The sequence below is a fragment of the Brassica napus genome, chromosome C3 (genome assembly GCF_020379485.1).
Source record: "Brassica napus cultivar Da-Ae chromosome C3, Da-Ae, whole genome shotgun sequence".
Taxonomy (NCBI): domain Eukaryota; kingdom Viridiplantae; phylum Streptophyta; class Magnoliopsida; order Brassicales; family Brassicaceae; genus Brassica; species Brassica napus.
The window spans coordinates 18,700,216-18,721,665 of NC_063446.1; the positions used below are offsets into that span (position 1 = coordinate 18,700,216).

A 21,450-nucleotide genomic window follows, 5' to 3' on the forward strand; every position below is an offset into this window, starting at 1 on the left:
TTTATGGTTTTTTTTTTGTTTAAAAGATATACTTTTATGGTTAGAATCAATATTTGGGTTGGGTTTGGCAAAAAGCCCCTTAAATATCAAAGACGATTATTTTTTGTTTTTGTTACACAATAATAAAGACGATTAAAATTGGACAATTCTTTAGCATTATAAAATATCTACAAAATATATTACAAGGGAGGAAATATTTAGGACAATGAAGATGATATACAGCTATAAGTCTTGAAATATTACACAATGATTTTACGCATTGTTTCTGCTATGAAATTAACAAAATCATTTACTTGGTAACTGAAAAGTTACTGGTCTTAGATCCATAATCGCATTGGGAAAGTGTGACCAGAGCAAGGTAAAGTGGTCCCATTAGCCTACTGGTAGGATTTGAACCCAAAAATTATATGATCAATGAACAGACTTTTCTTTCTCATTTTCTCTCCTTGACAACAATCTCTAATGGAGCTGCTAATGCCGTCCTTTGCTCTTCATGTTTCTCCTTTTGGTTATAAATCTTCTAAGCGATAATCTCCCGATTTACGTCAAACTTTTCCATCCGATGAAAAAGAGCTCTGTATGGAATTAGTATTTCGGGAAGAAGTCGAAGATGATTTGCTGATAGAATTGGTGCCTTTGGAAGGAGAAGAGGAGGGAAGTGGAAGCTTCTTTGGGAGCATTTGTTCCCAGTGGACTTGAGGGAATCTTGAAGCATCTGAGACAAGTAGAAGAACTGAGACAAGAACCAAAAACATGCACTTTTGTCTGCACAAAACAAACGACGCCATCTTAACCGTACGTGTGAATGTGAATAAAAATGATCAAGTGATTAGAGAGAGAGAGAAGGAAAGATGATATATGTATAAGAGAAGACAGACGAGCGGTATCATGAAGAAACTGCGTAGGTGTTTGGTCTAGGAAAGATGATGTCAATTGGCCGACAAGAGAGACCGTTTTTCATTTCTTTGTTCTAGTTTTAAAGTTTCGTGCATGTATGGCCTATAAAGTATGTTTATTTTTACACTAAGAATAGTGTCTTTTGAAGGCTGAAGAGAACTAATAATATTATTCTAGCTAAGCAATCATGACAGCACGAGTGTTGTTTTTCTAATACAAAGCTAAATAAATTCTCGGAGAGAGAAGAAAAAGTTTTTTGAGAACTGAACGAAAGGTCTTAGAAATAGCACCTTTGACACTTTTGTACCCTCTTCCGCCAACACTGGCGCAATTGATAATTCCTCATATTCGTTATATATGGGTGATTAAAAATACATATATACCTGTGATGTTTATGCCCTACAATAAGTTTGTGTACCGTATGTTGTACATAGCGTAATTGTTGACAACGAACATTGCCCCCTGCCCCCTTCTTTTATTTATTTTTGAATGAACAACTAACACCGCCTTTGTTAATTAACTAGAAATTTAGGCAACTCCTTAGGACGATCAAAAGACATCTCATGCACCACATTATTATACCCTAAATCACTAAAATATAACCATGAACTACACAGAACCTAAACCCTGACATTCATACAAACCCTAAGTTTGATCTTAGGCTTATACCAATTAATTTCCAAATAAAAAAAAATAAGGAGAGGGTGGTTATATGAAACATACAAATAATATGATTTAAAAAACATATATCAATTCGTGGAGATTTTAAATTAGTGTTATATGAAAATTAACAATATGAAGTTTAACTTACGGTTAAATATATATATTACGTTCCTACAAAAATATAATTTAATATAACTTACGATAATCTAATTATATTGCCTGATATTATCTACTTAATATTTTTAAAATCATTTTGGTCATTATTATGCTACATATAGAATATTCTAGATTTTTAAAACTTATTCACTCTTCACTAAGCAAAATCATTAAATACTAAAATCTTAAAAGTTATATATATAAGCTTTAGAAATAAGCATTATACGATTCTCCTAAAATATAGTAACCGAATTTAATCTCATTATTAAATGCAACCATAAAATTAGGCATATGCCATATTCACCAAGAAAAATAATTCAATAATAAAATATTAAACAATATATCTATATATATATATAAAATTGTTGGTGTCTCTCCTGTGTGTCCACGTGGAAACTCTTTTCCTATAGAGACGACACGTGTCCGTCTTCTATGAAACGCAGCACTTCATTTATGCAGCACTTCATTTATGTTGTATTTATTTGGGCTTCTAACGGTTAGGCTTATTTCTATTGTTATTTTGGGCTGATGAATTTATATGTTTAATGCTGTCCGACGGCCCATGAAAGAAAACCCTAACTCATATGAAGTAGAAAAAAATTTGGGGTCGGACACTCCTCTTCTTTGAGAGGCGAGTTGGCGACGCCTGAGCATCTTCCTAATCTCTGAAACAGTTTGAGATGTGGCTTTTTCTTCAAGCCACCTCTCCCACTAAGTAACATTTAATTTTCTCTACCACTACCTTCTATGAATTTCAGTGATCAATCCTATAAATAGTGACAATGAATTCCCCAAATTTCATTGCCTCACACAATTCCTTCATATTGCTAAAAAAAAGCATTTTCACCACAAATAATCATCACACAATTGTTTTCTGGACAAGAATAAGCTTAAACAGCTGGAATGGTTACTTCTCACCCCCTACTATCCGATGTGAAAAGGTTGGCCTTCTCATCTTCCCTATTATTTTCCATTTAAAAATTGTGGTCACTGATTATCTTCACCCTAAATATTTGGTTAGCTATATGCAACAACGTACATATTTAGATTCAAGAATTCTCCAGAAGAAATTCGTGTTTGCCGTAGTGTAACCCTATAGGAAAAGTTAGAGATGCAGTACTGTACTGAACACATAATTTTCCGTTCTTTGTAGGATTGATACGTCTAGAAATCTAAATGAGTTTTTCAGAGAACACCATTTACGAAAATGGAACCCATGGACTGAATGTGGGACTTATAGACTGAGTCAATCATATAACGTAACAAAATGTTTTATAGTTATTGGACCGTTTGTTTGAGAGTGAAAATAGATGATGAAAGATGAGATAATGTTGATGTCAAAGAAGTTTAATCTAAGTTGCAGCATCCACATCTCTGTTTTTATTTATTCCTTTTGTTCTGTTATCTCTTATCTGTCTCAAATCTAAATCATATTTAAAAAGATTCTAACTTTACGAGACTGACTTCTGCTTTTAACTAATGTGTACTCTTTTAGCTCCTCTCTGTATTGATTTTGTGAATAAACACGTTTACCATTGCTTTCAGGAAGTGGAAGATGATTCCTTACGCTGCTGGTGTCATTGTCCCTCTAGCTTTAACCCTTTTGGTCCGCAACGCTAAGAAAGACGAGAAACGAGGACGTCGGTGGAGAGCCAGGTCATACCGTTAGGAACCACCGGTTCAATGATCCCATCAGCTCTCACTGGGAAGACATCTCCACTCTCCCAGAGCTCTTCGAGATCTCGTGCAAGAACCACAGCTACAGGTTTTCCCTCGGGACCAGGAGGCTGATCGCTAGAGAGGTCGAGACTAGCAAAGACGGGAAAGTGTTTGAGAAACTTCATTTGGTGATTATGAGTGCAAGACATTCGGGCAGACGCTTGAAGCTGTGTGTAGTTTTGCTTCTGGTTTGGTTCAGATTGGACACAAGTCGGAGGAACGTGTCGCCATTTTTGCGGATATGAGAGAAGAGTGGTTCATTCCGTTACAGGGTTGCTTCAGGCGCAACGTCACTGTGGTTACTATCTATTCATCTTTGGGAGAGGAAGCTCTTTGTCACTCGCTCAATGAGGTTAGCTTCTTTGCTTCTCTTCTCTGTTTGGCCATTTAAGTTAATTTAAATGGAATACATTATATTTGACCAAGCTGTATTATCTTTTTTACATTTCTTTTGCAGATATGTTGATTGTGTTCACGGCAACCCACAAACAAGAAATAGAGAGTTACATCGTTTCTACAGAAGGGGCACTCTCCATTTTTTTATCTCTCTTACAGTACGAAGCGGCAAAAAAAAAACACACCGTTAATAAATAAATCAGGATATTGTGATCATCCTTATATAATCAGTCTCCTCTGTTGTTGTATATTTTTGCAAGAGTTATTATGTTGAAATTTATTACAAGAAGTTTTTGTTCTCTCTCCATGTTATGAGCTTCCTACTGGTTTTAAGGTATATGGTTATCACATTTTAGGTGGAGCCCAAAGTTGAAGCTGAATCATCGGTTAACAAAATCTGTTGTAATGGTAAAGTGGTTGAATTGTAGTCCTAAACAAAAGTATAGATCGGAAACAGAACTAGATGGAGAGATATCTTTGAACAAGACATTAAGCTTAATGCTTGGCTCTGAACCAGCGTTCAAGAGAGCTCGAGACAATTAAAAAATAATTGCGGTGTTCAACAACATGCAAGAAAAAAACAATTTCTATATGTCTTCATCATCTTTATTGTTTAGTTGAATATTTTTTAGTTCCATAAAATAAAAAATTTATTTAAAATATTAATTAACTACATTGAATTTTTTTAACAATATCATAATTCATTTATAAAAACAAAAAATAAATAAATTAAAAAACTGTTAAAAATAAATAAACAAATAGAAAAAAACAAAGCTATTTACTTAATAAAAAATAAACAAAACCGCATTTTAAAAGTCATAGATTACATCGAAAGTATTTTCTTTACAGCTATGCAACAACCTTAAAAAAAATTGGAATATTTGAACTATAAATTACTTAATATACATGTAAGTGTTAATTTATAATAAAAAGAAAAGAAAATAGATTTAGACTATCAAAATTTGAATCAACTATTCTATATCAAACATGAACTGTAACAAAATGCAATCATATAATGCCCAAACCAAACTTGCACATTATAATCATCAGAATCAAATTCCCACTATTGAGAGCTCAAATAAGAGCAACTCACAACTAACCAACCAATCATAGATTCTTAATTATAAAAAAACATACAACAAAAACGATCATCTACACCTCTGTAATATGTTATACGCTGCAATCTATTAATATTTTTACACACACCCTAACATTATGTAAAACCATAAACGCTATTACATACTGTTTTTACAAAAGCTTACATAAAACACACGCAAACAAAAAATACAATTATATAGTTACATACATCACACATCATGTTTACCAATTTCATTTTACTTACTTTTTACTTACTTCTCTTGCAATTTGATCAAACAATCTTTTTAACCTTTCCCACTCAATAATTTAGCTAAAAGAATTGATTTCTTCGGTCAGCCTAATAAAATAACTTCGGTACTCTATCAAAAAAAAATTATATAGCCGTAAAGGTTTCTCTTATGATCCATGGGTTCAACAAGGTTTCTCTATTGTGTTTGATTTTGATCGATTTAATTTATAATGCTCAAGATTTAAATTTAGAGAAGTGCTAAAAGTATTATAACACTATAAAAATTTCAACTCTGAATCAAATCAGCGATTATACTGAATATGCTCACATATCGTTTTTAGTTATATAACTAAAATTTGATGTAGACAACACTGATTGTTTAACATAATCACACTCATAACTAAATGAAAATAAAATAAAATTTACACACAAATTATATCAGTGATAAAAACTAATACATCACATCATACGGGTAGCGCAGACCACCATAGGTAAACAAAATTCTCAACACCCAATTTCTTTCTCTATAACTATAACTTTCGAAATTTCCCATCAAAATCACTTAAATGGTGCACGTGTTTAAGGCATAAAGTTGTAAGCTAGAAAAAACCGGTGAATATACACACTTTCTTGAAGATTGATTTAAGAAGATAGGCTAAAAAAGTTCATATAAACTCCGCTCAACAAGTTTTTATATTTAGTTATATCTTTATTAGCCAGTTCGTTTACGTTTCCAAATAGTACTTAAACTATTCGTCTACACAAGAAATATCACACACTGCATTTTTTAATAAATAATATTTCCTCACATACATTATAGAATTCTTAATGGTAACTAAATATCTGACTCTCAAAAGTGTTGCAACAGTTCTAATAATAACTTTCTCATTTTAAATAAATTGCAACATCATCAAGCGACTAATACAAAATCACCAAACCATTGTAAACTACTACAAATGAAATTATCTTTTATCATAAGTAATATTTTTGGATCAAAACTCTAAGTGCTAACTTAAAATTAGTTTTTAAACAAGAAGATAAACATTGTTCGGCATAATAAAACAGTTTTTATTATAACTTCCCGCCCGTAGGGCGGGCCGACCCTAGTATATACATATTATTGACTTAAAATACGTTAACAAATTAAACCTCATCATTAAAAGCAACAATAAAATTAGGCATATGCCATATTTTAGATTTGGTAAGCTACGATTTGCATATTTCTTCACGGCATAAATCAAAAACCCTCACCCTACCTCATGGTTATTAGAAATATAGAGGATACTCCTATCGACAGCAAAACCATTCATTTTTTTTTCAAACTAAACCTTTAAGTATATGGGCTTTAAATTAATCATTTCAATATTAAAATTTTGAGGTTATCAAAACTATAAAACATTGCAACTGATATTATATTTAAAAAATCAAATTTACAATTAATAAACATAAACATACATTTACAATATGGTTTTACATTATATTGCTAGATAAATTAATTTCTGTTATATTACAAGTCATTTTTAATTTCAATATGACAAGTCATTCTAAAATTAAATTATATTGCACATAATTTATAATTTAATTTCTTATTGAAGTTTGCCACAACAAAATAATTATTTTCATAAAATAACATTTTGTATAGATAAAAATGAACATGGACATATAAAAACAAATGCTAAACAAAATCAGAAAACACACACATGATATAATTTTTATTTAGAAACACGTATGTTATAATAATAAATATGATCTCACGCTTTGAAAGCGCATATCAAAATATAGTTTGCAATTTAAAGTAGGGAAAATTGTTTTTAGGCCAAAAAATAGTAACTATATCTCATTACACTAATTTCTATTTTGTATCATTTTTATTATCTCTAATGCCCTTTAGTATTTTGAAAATAAATTAAAATAAATAGTTTTACAAATAAAAAAAAGTGGAAAAATATTAACTAATGATTAAATACCTATATGAACTTAGTAGTATTTTTTACCAGTTCAAAAACTGTTTAAATCATAATTTCATATTATGTTCTACATAAAGTATAATGCATTCTATGAAGTAGAAAATAAAATTCATTTTTTTCACTGAATCTACTATGATTAGAATATGTGATCTACAAAAATAATAGTACTATAAAAATATTTAGAATACACATTCCGCACTTAACCTATCGCTCTAAAATCTGAAGAAATCGGAATCTACAGGCTACTATAAATCTAAAACATGTTGAAATCAAAATCTACACATTACAATAAATCTAAAAACCTGTATAAAACGAGTTCTACAAATTTACTGTAAATCTAAAATAAGTAGAAATCAAAATCTACACATTACTATAAATCTCAAAACCTGTAGAAACCGAGTTCTACAAATTTACTGTATTCTACAAATAAGAATAATCAGTTCCGAAAAATATGGGAAGAAAATATTTGGAAATATTCAGTTTCCATAAATGAAAAAAATCGATTTTTCAGAAGAAAAAAAATCGTGGGACATAAAGTATAGATTTAGTTTTTTTTATTTGAGGATTTTTAATATTTTCTTTTATTTTAATTATTTATTATATTTTAATATTTAACAATTGTTTTGTTAATTGTAATTTCGAATTTATAATTGAAATTAAGGGCATTATTGATATTTTGAAAATAATTAACTTAATGAGACATAAAATATATGAGATTAGTTTAATGGGACATAGCTACCATTTTTTGGCCTAAAAAAACAAATATCCCTTTAAAGTATAACATACCTGTAATCCTTTGCAGCCTCAAAAATATATTTCCTCCATCAATTTTAATTTTACGGAATATCTTTCTATTCATCTCCTGAGAGAAGAGACACTTGGTTGTGATGTTCAATATATATGGATGTATCGTCTTGGCATATGTTCTGAACGAATATTAGTTTTCTTACATTTTATAACTTTAAATTTTATTTTTTATTTTCTAAAACCTTTTATGTATTTAAATTTTGTTTTTAATTTGAATTTTTAGTTATTAATACAATTTTTAATTTTTAATTTTTAATTTTTAATTATTTAATAATAAAATATTTTTATAATAAATAATTTTAGTACTCCTTCCGTTTCATAAAAATACATTTTTGGATTTTGTTTTTGAAAATGATATGGTTTTTATATTTTAATGCATTTTTATCAACTACTGATGATTAGTTGTAAATTTCAAAACAAAATTGCATTTATTAAATTATTATTGGTTTAAAATTATAATAAATATATGATTACAAAAGACATGCATTTATAAATAAAATTATTATATTTTATTAATATGTGTGAAAAATCTAAAACATATATCATTTTGAAAAAGTGAGAGTAATAAATTTATCAAAAAATATTTTAACTATAGTTACTGACGGAGTGATTGATTACTAACGAATTACCAACGATAAAATCATGTTTTGACATGCATGTTCATGAAGATAAATTCTAGAGGAAACAGATTCGTCAATTTTTTTTACCGAAGAAACATATTTCATCAGAACTTATTACCTACGAAAAATCTCCCAACGAATTATCGATCGTTACTTTTTACGGGATAATTCTTTTGAAAAGCATCTGCCATCATTCATCAAAAACTGTCGATATTCCCTCCCAATAGATTTTTCTCCAAATTCAGATTCAATAGATACTTTTAATGAAACATACACCTTAGTTTCCAACAACTTGATCATGTCATGCTCACTTACCTTGTGAACAATGCAATACACTTTCGTTTTATTCTTCTGTCCTAACCCACTGGTGGGAGAAAAAAACACATCATGTCGCATGGTAAAACGCTTGCTCTATCATTGCTATTTTCTATGTTATTGTTACATTAGCCAATCCCTTCTTTCCAGCATCATTCTATTGTTACAGCTATCAGATTTTTTGATTAAAGTTATCTTGAAAGACTGAGGCTCCGAATGAGAAAGGCGTATTAAGCTTTGAGGATCAAGCGGTTTGATCGGATCGAGCAGATCAAACATATCTAGTGGTACAAGTGTGGATCAAACATATATAGTGGTCTCAAACATATGTTTGAATGGTTGGATAAAAAGCACTCCAAAATACTGTACAACTTTTAAAAAAATTATATAAATTTTATATTACTATTTGTTTTCATAAATAGAAATAGTTTTGTATAAAATGATTTATAAATGGAATTAATATAATTTTTAATTTAAAATATAAAATAAAATTACTTTACATATATAATATTTTGAACTTCAAAATTAATACTGATTTAGATTATTTAAAAGTAATTATAGTTTTTGATTAAATAATATAATAGTTTTGAGCTTTAATATTAACTAGCACATCAATTTTAAAATATTTTAAAGTGCTCTTTAAATAGAAAAACATACTGTTTAAAAAATAAAACATACGTGTTCCATCCGTTTTTGGTCCGATTTCCATTTAGTACCTGAATTCATCGTGTGTGAATAAAAATTCTTTTTCAAAAATATTGTTATAATTATTATTTTAAATTTTATATTCTTTTTAATTTATATTTTAAATTTTAAATCTTAAAATTCAACTCTCCCACGTAACTTTCTGCGTACGAGTCCTCAGCTTTTTAGGTCTAAATCTAAGTCGTCGATTCTTTGGGTCATTATTCTCGCATGTGTGACCAAGTTTCGGATTCTAGGTCGTCAGCTATTCGTCCATGTAAGTTATCGAGACAAAAGACTTCGAGTTTGTAGGTTAAAAAGGTAGAATTGTTTTCAAATGTTTCTCTCACCTAGAAAGTGTGCAATTTGCAAATTCATATTTGTGGTAACCCAATCACACAATAACAATTTTAACGTGATCCATTCTCATAAACAACTCTTCAAAACATCTCCACTCAACACATAATAACAATTTTAACGTGATCCATTCTCATAAACAACACATAAATATTAACGTTTAACGTTTAACGTGATCCAATCACACAATAACAATTTTAACGTGATCCATTCTCATAAACAACACATAAATATTAATTTTGAAGGCAGATGGAGTGCATTGCGTATGGGGCACGTGCCCCCAACTAATTTTTAAATTTTCCTTATAAAATGCTGTAAGTATATATAATTGTCCCCAAGTGAAAGAAAAAATACAATGAACATTTTGTTGTGCTCCCTATTAAATCTATTTCTGCATCCGCTTCTGCTCAAATCTAAACCTAAAATATATGTTAGTTAACCATAAATTTATAAATATTTTTAAAGAAATTTATTTTGGTCATTCGGATATTTAGAAACTATTTTATGATAAAACATTATAGTATTTATTTATTTTGTAATCATTTATTTACCAAGAATGACTAATAACCGTATTTGTATCCAAGCAATTTAAAGATTTTTTTTTTATAAATTAAAAAAAATAGAAAATAGGGAAAAGAGAGATTTTTTTTTGAATGATTTAGAATTTAACCTTTTTAATTGGGCAAATCTCCAAAATAGCACATTTCTAAGTTTATATCACAAAATAGCACTCAAAAACTAAAATGACCAAAATAACATTTTATCTTTTGAAAATTATAATTTTTTTATTTTTCAAAATTTGAAATCTTATACCCAAAACCTTATTTCTCAACTCTAAACCCTAAACCCTAAACCCTAAACTCTAAATCCTAAACTCTAAACCCTAAAATTTAAACCCTAAACCCTAAACCTTAAACTCTAAACCCTAAACCCTAAACCCTAAATCCTAAACCCCACCATTTAACTCTAAACCGTAAGTTTGTGACTTTTGATAAAACATTAAGTGCTATTTTTGTGACTTTTGACCTTGAGTGCTAGTTTGGGAACAAAAACTTGATTTAGTGCTATTTTTGTATTTTTCTCTTTTTAATTTAATGTTTATTTTTTTTATAATTTTTGGTCAATACTAAAAATATGTTAAGAAACTCAATAAGTTGTTTTCTAACTCAGAAAGAAAGGAACAAAAATCCGAAGAGAGAGCAAAATCGCCGTCGTGTAAGATGAGGAGAACCCACCACCGATGCGTCATCCAATCCGAGAGCAGCGAGAGCGGATCCGAATCCGTTTCGGACACGTCGATGCGCTGCATATCGTGCCGGGAAGAGTACCTCCCTCGCGACGCAGGCACCTGCAAGGAATGCTACGTAGAGGCCGGCGAGACAGAGGAAGAGCTCAAACGCGAGATCGAAGACCTTAAGGCCAAAGTTACTTTCCTTCGCTTATCATCTTCTCTCGACCACGGTAACAGCTCTTCAAGGTCCTTCACTGATGTTGTTCTCATCGCCTCCGAAGACTCCGCCAGTTCACCTCCTGTTCCCGCTCATAAAGCCCTTCTGGTTTGTTCTCTCAACCTAATTTTTGGGGGCAGTTAGTTTCTACGATGAATTTGATTGTTGTTTTTAATACCAAATGTTCAGTTTATGCATTTTAGGATGAAATAGAAGTTAATTGTGTTCAGTAGTGTATGTTTTAACAAAGACCATTATCTTCCCTTTCCTTCAATTGTTGTCTTTTCCCAATGTTCCAGCTTTATCTGTGTTTGATAGTTCTTTAACCAATTGAAACAGTGAGTATATACGTACACTGGACAAAACATATGCATATTAGTCAACTTTAGATGAAGCCTGTGGCACTTGCTGAACAAAAAAAAAATGGAATAGTTAGTTCATAATCATTTGAAAATTTCCAGAATTGTCTTTTTTTTTTTTTTTTTCTTCTTTCTGTTTGAAGTTCAGATATGAATTTATTCAACTCTTAACCATGAGGAAGAAGTAGAAGTTGCAATCATATGATACAGTGTTAAGTTAGTAGTCTTTTGCTATTGCAGGAACTATGTTTTAAGAATAGCATTCTCCATCTTTCCACGAAAACATGACAAAAGAAACTGGAATCTTGGCTTGTGTGTTCGTTTTGGGTTTTATTGTCTAATGGTTTTTCATATGTGCACTAAAAAAAAGTTGAATATTGCTGCCAGGTGAGTCGTTCCCCAGTCTTCAGAGCAATGCTTGAGAACGAGATGGAAGAGAGCCGTAGCGGCACAATCAAGATAAGCGACATATCTTATGACACTCTTCGAACGTTCGTCTATTATCTCTACACAGCTGAAGCATGTCTTGATGAGCAAATGGCATGTGATCTTTTGGTCATGTCAGAGAAATACCAAGTCAAACATCTCAAGAGTTACTGTGAGAAGTTTTTGGTAACTAAACTCAATCCAGACAACTCTCTCATGACCTATGCCTTTGCCCACCAGCACAACGCAAAACACGTGCGTGATGCTGCGTTGTTACAGATCATTGAAAACATGGAGAATGTTACCAAAAGAGAGGAATACATGGAGCTTGTGGAAAAGGAGCCTCGTCTTATCGTTGAAATCTATGAAGCTTATCTCTCGAAACAGGTTAACACAGCTGCTGGAGGAACTAGCACAAGCAAAACATGTTGAAAATGCCCATCAACAAAAAGCAAGTTCTAGTTTCCTTTATTATGTATGTTAGGTATAGCATGAGTCAGGTCAGCAGAACACCGCCCTGTGAAGCACTAGAAATTTGATGTATTAAATACTCAAAATTGTTGCAGGAAGCATCTTTATTTCATTTCATCTCTTGTCCCTGATCTTGGTCTTATTAAGGAAGATGGATCCATGGTTGGGTAGTTCATGCATGATCTTGTCAGCTTATCTTACAGCTCATTATATCATAACTAAGTATAAAGTATAACATTCTTCAAACGATCTGTAGCTCATGTAACACAGTACCGAAATATAGATTCTCATAAAATTAATGTACCAAGATTTCCATCTCATAAGATGTGAAACTGCCTTTCTCTCAATATGAGTGTTGCGTTCCAAAGATAGATACTAATCAAAATGTTACCAGCGGTGTCAGATCAACTACCCCAGCCCAGCAACCATAAACAAATCTAAGCCCACACAAGAGAAGGAAGAAAAGGAAATTTAATCAACACTTGTTAATTCTAAAAGTATATTAAATCTTTGTACACCGGTAAAAAAAATCTGTATTCGTTGGATAATTATTTTTTCTATGATAAATATGTTTTTGTAAAGGGAAAGGAAAAATGGATTCTGAGGCTGCTATATATACATGTCTAAAGAATTGTAAATTATTCATTCACATAATCAATATACAAATCCTAGACGAATATTTGCCTCAATCGATTTTGCTCTTAAATTTCTTTGAGTTGATTCGCGTTTATTCACACTATCAGAGCTTTAGGTTGTCAAAACCTATTGTAAGTTTTAGGTTGTCAAAACCTATTGTAAGTTTTACTTTGGACCAACATGTTATTATTAAATACATGAGAATATTAATTCGCGTTTATTCACACTATCAGAGCTTTAGGTTGTCAAAACCTATTGTAAGCTTTAGGTTGTCAAAACCTATTGTAATCTTTGAGTTGATTCGCGTTTATTCACACTATCAGAGCTTTAGGTTGTCAAAACCTATTGTAAGCTTTAGGTTGTCAAAACCTATTGTAAGTTTTACTTTGGACCAACATGTTATTATTAAATCCATGACAATATTAATACACTCGTCTTTTCCAAGAAAATGTTAAAGATATTTAGGAACCAATGAGGAGTACACTACTCAAAAGGAAGAGTCTTCCGAAGAGATGATCTTGCATGGAATATGACCGCTGGAAGTGATTTGCTTGGCCATAAAAGAAAAACTTTAGTCTTCTTGAACCTGAACTGTTTTAAGGGATATATAAGCTTCCTGGGAATCTTCTTGATGGCTTGATATATACTGATATCATGCACAATTAGTTTAGGAAGAAGCTGTTAGATACTAATATATGTTGACTCCATATAAGAGGATGCTGGCACATGTTACGACATTTAGGATGGCTTCTACATGATATTCAGACTCCTCGCTTTCATAAATAAGTTTCGGTCAAATAAACTTTTGAAGAGTTTGAAGACATTCTGTAAATGATGTCGGCTTGTCCTATTTTAGTAAATCAAATGGATCTTCTTGTTTGATCAGGCTCTGGGTTTGGTTCCTCGTTTTCTGGATTCTTAAGGGGCTCTCCTGGATGAGACAAGTGTCTTTGGTTGAAGCCACTCATGGACGGATTTGCGTGGACTGAAATGTAAAAGGCATGACCCATTGGGTGCTGAAAAAATGGTTCAACTTGTAAAATCTATATTTTCTTCGTCCATGAATCCTTTCTGGTAATTCTACTTCCTGTGGTTGCATTGATGAGTTTGCTGTTTCTGGCAAGTGGTTTCATGGCAAAATTCCATCTAGTTGTTGACATATGTACTCTGAACTGAACATATGTAGCTAGTAGCTCATAAGTGGCTGGTGTGGGCAATTTGGTGAGGTTTTGGTCTAGCTATGGTTTTTATAATCAAATTGTGGTAACCTAATAGTAAAAGATTAGGGGCACGACTTAAACCCGTATGCTCTGTAGCGGTAAATGCATTTTCCCGTAAATTACCAAATTAGCCGATAAAACATACTACTTCCGTTCCCGAAAGTAAAATATTTTAGGTTTTTTTCTTGTTCCACAAAAATAGATTTTCTATATTGTTAAGGTATTTTTTTTTTATACTTTTGAGTAATATTAATTGAGAATATTTGAATTGATTAAATTTTATTAGTGGAAAGTTATTGGAAAGTGTATATAATAAAGTAAAAAATAAATTAAATTATAAATATTTATTAAATTCTTAATAAGCTTGCATACTCTAGAAAATCTTATTCTCAGGAACAGAGGGAGTATAAAAAACTGGGAATTTGTCATTTACATACAAATTATCTCAAATATCTTCTCAATATCTTGGTAAGAGAGCTCATCGGATGTCTTAATGTCTGATATTGAGTTTGCTAATCAAATTTGTAATCGTTTTCTATTTTGTTGGTTTAAATGTGTTCTGCCCAAAATACATATATTTTTAAATCTGATAGTTAAGAAAATGAAAGTGCTAAAGACGCAAACAACTAGGGATATTTTCAAATGAAAGCAAGCATATGAAAGTATGAAACGTTTCTTTAAAATCAAAGGTCGAGGGAACAAACAACACAACTCAGTCTTCAAACCTGGAACCCAAAACTGCTAACAATAAACGCCAACCCTTTGTTATGTTCCCCACTTCAAAGCTTCCCTTCAAAGCTTCATAAAGCTCAAAGCTTTTATTTTTGGTCATACCTTTCAAACATCAAATCGTCAATCTTGCATTTACCGCCTTCTGTTCCCACCTCTGCTTCGGTGTCGGGGGTTGCTCATCCAGTGATTGCGAAGTCCCCTACTCGTGATGGCTGTAGCAGAACGCGGTTGAAAACGGCTTATGCCAAATGCTCCTAGCGATCCCAGATCCAAGAACCCATCTTCCAGAGAATCATCCGAGTCAAGGTCGTCATCATCATCATAATCATCATTGTAAGGCTCAATAACATAGTCTCCAAAAACCATAGCTCCGGGTGTTGACGACATCAGTGTGCTAATTACATCACTCCTCTCCCTCTCAACTTCAAGCTTCTTCCATTTCTCCTCCATCACAGGATCAATGGCTCTTGGTTTAGCTCTCGGGTGAACCTCCTTAACATGTTTCTTGAGCTGTCTATAGCTTCCGGAAAACAAACAACTGTCTTTCATGCATGCCCTTTTCTTCGAATTCAGATACTTTCGCGCATCTTTCACCACAGTCCAACCTTTCACCTGGCCCCGACAAAGCGGGCACAGCAGCTCTGCAGGCTTACCGCTCTTCTCATCCTTGGCATAGGCTTTTTTGTACTGCTCTAGACAGTTTGAGAACCGGCTTCCAGTGGCACACATGTAAGGACGGCAACCTTTGTGGTAAGATGAGCAGAGGAGAACAACCGAGTGGTGAGGGATCTCAAGACAGACAGGGCATGTTACGCCCTTCCAGGCTTTTCCTTTCAGTGCCTTCTTCTTATGTGGCTTTTCCTGGTTTTCTTTGCTTATAGCCTTTTTAATATTCTTCAGAGCGTGTGGTCTTTCCCCAGGTCGATAGTGGAGACCATCTGCATTAACTCTCCCCATCTGCCGAACAAATCAGCAACATAAGATATTATTAATACACTTCACAAAACTCTTCCAAAGCAAAGCAATCAACAATTCTATACAAAGTTACAACAGTAAAGTTTGTTTCTCAAATCATTCAAAGCTACCAACAATACTAAAAGGAAAAAAACACAATCTAAGAGGTTGAACATATCTTTGATGATCAAAACTACCTTTAAAAGGAGATTTACAACCTCAGAATATGATGATCAAATACCAAAACAAGGCAAGAATTGTTATGTTTCAAGAATGCTTTTAATCCAAAGATCAAAGGAGAGAGACTATCCTACAACCTCATAGTTCTATATACGATTATTTTGATAAGTGAAGTATCCTTACCTTTTCCTACAAACCATCCTACCAAAAACCCACCCCATCTGATAATGCTTTATCGGCGGGAGAAAAACCACAACTTTCGAGGTTCTCACCGACAGCACTGGGCTCAGAATGCAAAACAAGTATCACAGTTATATGAAACACAGAGCGAATGCAGAAAGTCAAAGCTCCGATAAAAGTATGAATACCCTAAAACTCAGAGCAAAGATCGAGCGAAAGAGTAACCGTTTCGGATTCAAAAGAAAGCATAAGAGATCAAATAGCTTAGAGATCGAGAGCATACCCCAGACAATCGGGAACGACAGATTCCGGCGGAAGAAGGGTTGTTTGGTTTACTGGGATTGCGGAGGAGACGCCCTAGGCGGCGGTCTCAACGTTGGATATTGTTTTCCAATCTGACTCCCAGAGATTTCAGTTGTTTGTTTATAAGGCCGAACTTTTTGGGATTAGTTCTCTGTAGGCCCATTCCTAATTCCTCAGGTCCGGTAGGCCCAATACTTACGATGGTACGCTATTTTATTGACAAGTATAATAGTAGGATACTAGGCCTGACACTTTTATCCGAGATCCGGATTCGATCTGGAATCCGATCCGAAGATCCGGGATCTTCGGAGGGGCCGAATCCGGATCCGGATAGTAAAATGTTGGATCCGTCAAAGCCGGATCCGGATCCGGATATCTTGATTTTTCAGTCCGGATATCCGGATCCGCAAGTTTTATTAAAAAATATTTCAAAATAGTAATATCTATATATAAAAACTAATTTTATTTAATATATTTTCATTTTTATAATAGTATATATAAACATTATGTAAATTTTGTAATACTATACATATAAATAATTAAAACATTATATATATTTTTATTTTTAAATTATTGTTCATATTTTATATATATTAATATTATTTTTTATTTATTTTAAGGATCCATATCCGGATCCGGATATCCACCGGATATTACAATTTTTAGAAGGATATCCGAGAATCCCGGATCCGGATAATGATAGTAAAATTATAGATCCGCCGGATAAGAATCCGGATCCGAATATCTTAAAATTATCTGAATACCCGATCCGTCCCAGACCTATAGGATACAACTCGTATTTAACGCAGGTTATATTTTATTTTTTTGAATACAAAATAACGAAAACAAATCATGTTTACTAAACAATATCGTATTATTGGAATAAATGGGATAAACTTTGATTACCAAAAGATGCGAGAGATATTGGGTTTCGTATAATCCATAAGTTTAATTTGACACTGATAACAAAACAACTATGGCGATTAGTGTAATTTTAAGACTCTACTAGTTCGGATTCTTCGTGGAAATATTATATACTTAATTCTCTGTTTCAAGTAAGTACTACATTTGACGGGATGTGGTAGCTCGTTTGGTAAGGATCTTGGGGGCCAATTGTCATGCTCCCGGGTTCGACGCCAGGCGGAGGGGAACTGTCCATCCTGTCATCAAATGCGGGACTGGGTGTTGGGCCTTGTCCTCAGCCCAGATTTAAGTCCTCCCGGGTGAAGTGGACCGCTGCCTAACCGGGCTCAGGGAATGATCCACGTAAGTGGGGAACCCTGGATTATCAAAAAAAAAGTAAGTACTACATTATTCCATTTTACGTATGGACTAGTTTTTTTTCTGCTGCAAGATAGTTATAATCGTTGGTGATTATGCAGAAGATTCACTAGCACTATAAGGTTAAGGCGTGGGAGAATCCTTGGATAACGAGTACACCAGGGAAGTCTGCTCGTCCTAATGTCCTGATAGTCCATCCGAGAATGACAATCAGTGATTTTATTATAGATAACCCAAAGGAATGGAATGCAGAGATGCTTGAACATTTTGTTGTTCCAGAGGACATATTGTTGATCCATACCTTGGCCATTAGCATTAGCCGAAACACTCATTAACATCGCAAAATCAGGTTTTTAGTCAAAATCGCAAAATGAAAATTTTCTGCCAAAACTGTAAAATAAGGTTTTCCGTCTAAACTGCAAATTCATGCTTTTCGCCAAAATCATGTTTCCCATCGAAATCATGAAATCATTTTTTTTTGTCAAAAGAACAAAATCATATTTTCCAAACAACACGAAAAACTGATTTTCCCCGCCAAAACTGCAATATAACTTTTTACCGTCAACACCACAAAATCACATTTTCTACGAAACCGTAATATCACGATTTCCTCGAATTGTTTTGACAAAAAGGTTCAATATTGCGATTTTTCAGAGAAAACGTAGTTTTGTAGTTTTTCGCGAAAATATGACAATGGAAAACGTAATTTTGCGATTTTTGTGAAAAAACATAATTTTGTTGTTTTGATAAAAAAAAAACTGATTTTGCGGTTTGACTGAAAATGTGATTTTGTAATTTTGGCACGAAAACATAATTTGTCGTTTTGTTTGGAAAACGTGATTTTGTTGATTTGAAGGAAAACATGATTTTTTTTTGTTTTGACGGGAAAACGCGATTTTGAAGTCTTGGTGGAAAAATGTGAACTGATTGTTTAGACGGAAAAATATAATTATGTGATTTTGGTGGAAAACGTAATTTTGCAGCTTGATGAAAAAATTATGATTTTCGTTTTTAGCAAAAAAGACATGACTTTGCGGTTTGACGGTCAAACATAATTTTGCTATTGACAAGTACATTGTTTGTAAAATTCATATGTACATCTTTTATCATGTACACTTGAAACCATTCCTTTTTATCACCTTCTCAAACCTAGAACCTCTTATGTCTACACATATATGCAAGTCACGCTGGTGTTAAATAGTATTTATTACATCAATGTATAAACAACATTTTTTAAAATGTACACAAGATTAAATTCATTTTGTATGGAAAAGTTGACAAAAGATAATTGTCCACATGTGGACATCCCTTATTTTGACAAACATGATAATTTGTAATGGTTCGGTGTACATGAGTACATTATAACCTCCTGAAATATTATCAAACTTCTTAAATCTTTTTATCTCCAATAAACTCTAACACATTTGAATTGATATTAAACCATATAATATCTTTCCAGAATCAAAGACATAAACATACAACTTACAAAACCTAACTCGATATAAAGAAACATAAACCAAAACAAATCACTATCTTTTATGTACATTTATATATATATCTCTTTTGGTTTCACAATATACTAGGTTTTTTTCTGCACTATGTGATTTAAAATAAAATATTTAAATTTTATTATTTTATTACTAATATTTTAATATATATTTTGATTTAATTATACATAAAATTAAGTAAAATAAATTTTATTTTTTTAACTTGCATTTACTAATAGATATGTATATATTTAAATTTATAGTTTTAGATAGATTTTTATCTATTTCTTTTGGTTTTTTTTTGTCATCAACAATACAAACTCATACTGACTCTGATATATTTCTTTTGGTTAAGTATATTAAATCAACTTGTATAAAATAATAATTTTATACAAAACCATGTATAATTTGATAGAAAAATCAACTTGTAAGTAGCATAAATTAATATGTATATATATATGTAAAATTTATGCTAATGATGTAAATTCTCAGAATCAACTTGTAAGTAGCATAAATTAATGTGTATAAATATTCTCATAATTTTACACTTTAAATTAATTTTATCAAATTTTACTGTTACTTTTGTAGATAAATAATAATCATGTATATTGAATCAACTTGTATAAATCTGATAGAGAATTGTATAATTATCAAAAAGTAAAACTAATTAGTATTTCTAAAATTTATAGATATCAACAGGAAACTAATTGTATTAGAATTAAAAAACATTTAAAAAAAAGAACTGCATACAATTTTTGAGAAGTTTTTAGTAGTAAATTTATTTTTAATTATAAGTAGTATTAAACAATATTTCAAAATTCTTAAAATGTTGTTATATTGGTATTATTATATTATTTATTGTTATATTTAAATATATTTACTTATGATATATTCGTTATTACTATATTCTAAAAAAATTACTAAAAATATAAATCAACATTAAATGTGATTATCCATGTCACAATTAGCTATAAGCCATGTTATAATTGTTAGTGTGTCATGTCGTCTTTTTTAGTGAAAATGTATGTAGAAATGACACATAAACAAAATTTGAAAAATCGTTTTTCAAATAATGTATAGGGGATCTTAGAGAGATTTGTGTATTAGAATTTTGGAATCAGAGTATTAATTGAGTAGATAACGTGATTTTGCTGTTTGTAAAGAGAAAATTAACTTTACGGTTTTGATGAGAAAAAGTGATTGCGGATTTGGCTAAATGTGATTTTGCGGTTTTTACTAGAAAACTTGATTTTGTGGGTTTGAAGAAAAAAATGATTTTGCGGCTTTGACAAAAATGTGATTCACGGGTTTGGCGAGTAAAATGTAATTTTACATTTTGACGATAAAACATGATTTTGATGTTTTGACGAAAACAAGATTTTGTTGTTTTGACGAGAAAATGTGGTTTTGCTATTTTACCCAAAAAAATATGATTTTATGGTCTTGCTGGGAAAACTTACTTTTGCGGTTTTGATGTCAAAACAAAATTTTGCGGTTTTGACGAGAAACCCCAATGATGAGGTTTGGTGGGAAAAACTCAAATTTTTATTTTTAGTGAGAAAATTTGATTTACAGTTTTGACTGAAAAATGATATTGTGTTTTGGCGGGAAAACGTGGTTTTGCAGTTTTGCCATAAAATTTTGATTTTGGGATTATGTCAGGAAAATATGATTATATTGTTTGAATTTTGATGAGAAAACTTAATTTTGCAGTTATGAGTGAAACATGATATTGTAGTCTTGGGGAGAAACCCCAATAATGCTTTTTTGGTGGGAAACTCATTCTTGTTTATGGTGAGAAAACCTAATTTGCGGTTTTGGCGAGAAAAAATGATTTTGGCAGAAAAAATGTAATTTTTTTTTGA

General features: G+C 31.7%; 2 protein-coding genes and 1 long non-coding RNA gene across 4 annotated transcripts; 2 read left to right on the forward strand and 1 right to left on the reverse strand.

Annotated features, from left to right (window-relative positions):
• Positions 1-2,311: 2,311 nt before the first annotated feature.
• On the forward strand, positions 2,312-4,136 carry LOC106388449. Its single transcript, XR_001277850.3, has 3 exons — positions 2,312-2,657; positions 3,262-3,787; positions 3,893-4,136. It is a non-coding gene; the product is annotated as an uncharacterized LOC106388449 (long non-coding RNA).
• Positions 4,137-11,047: 6,911 nt separating this feature from the next.
• On the forward strand, positions 11,048-12,729 carry LOC106388448 (BTB/POZ domain-containing protein At4g08455-like). Its single transcript, XM_013828526.3, has 2 exons — positions 11,048-11,464; positions 12,103-12,729. The coding sequence occupies exons 1-2, from the start codon at positions 11,129-11,131 to the stop codon at positions 12,571-12,573; spliced, it is 807 nt and encodes a 268-aa protein (XP_013683980.1). The 5' UTR covers positions 11,048-11,128; the 3' UTR covers positions 12,574-12,729.
• A 2,396-nt stretch (positions 12,730-15,125) lies between these two features.
• Positions 15,126-16,942, reverse strand: LOC106388447. Of its 2 annotated transcripts, XM_048750912.1 has the most exons (3): positions 16,798-16,923; positions 16,518-16,614; positions 15,126-16,157 (listed from the first exon to the last, which is right to left on the reverse strand). In XM_048750912.1, the coding sequence occupies exon 3, from the start codon at positions 16,155-16,157 to the stop codon at positions 15,333-15,335; it is 825 nt and encodes a 274-aa protein (XP_048606869.1). In that variant the 5' UTR covers positions 16,518-16,614; positions 16,798-16,923; the 3' UTR covers positions 15,126-15,332. The 2 variants fall into 2 exon arrangements, with proteins under 2 accessions (XP_048606869.1, XP_048606868.1); XM_048750911.1 differs by lacking the exon at positions 16,518-16,614 and having other exon boundaries at positions 16,798-16,942.
• Positions 16,943-21,450: the final 4,508 nt, after the last annotated feature.

Bases quoted from the DNA above. Each gene is read 5' to 3' on its own strand.
- LOC106388448 (XM_013828526.3), top strand. From the start codon at position 11,129: ATGAGGAGAACCCACCACCGATGCGTCATCCAATCCGAGAGCAGCGAG. The intron at 11,465-12,102 runs GTTTGTTCTCTC...TATTGCTGCCAG, and splicing joins CCGCTCATAAAGCCCTTCTG to GTGAGTCGTTCCCCAGTCTT.
- LOC106388447 (XM_048750911.1), bottom strand. From the start codon at position 16,157: ATGGGGAGAGTTAATGCAGATGGTCTCCACTATCGACCTGGGGAAAGA.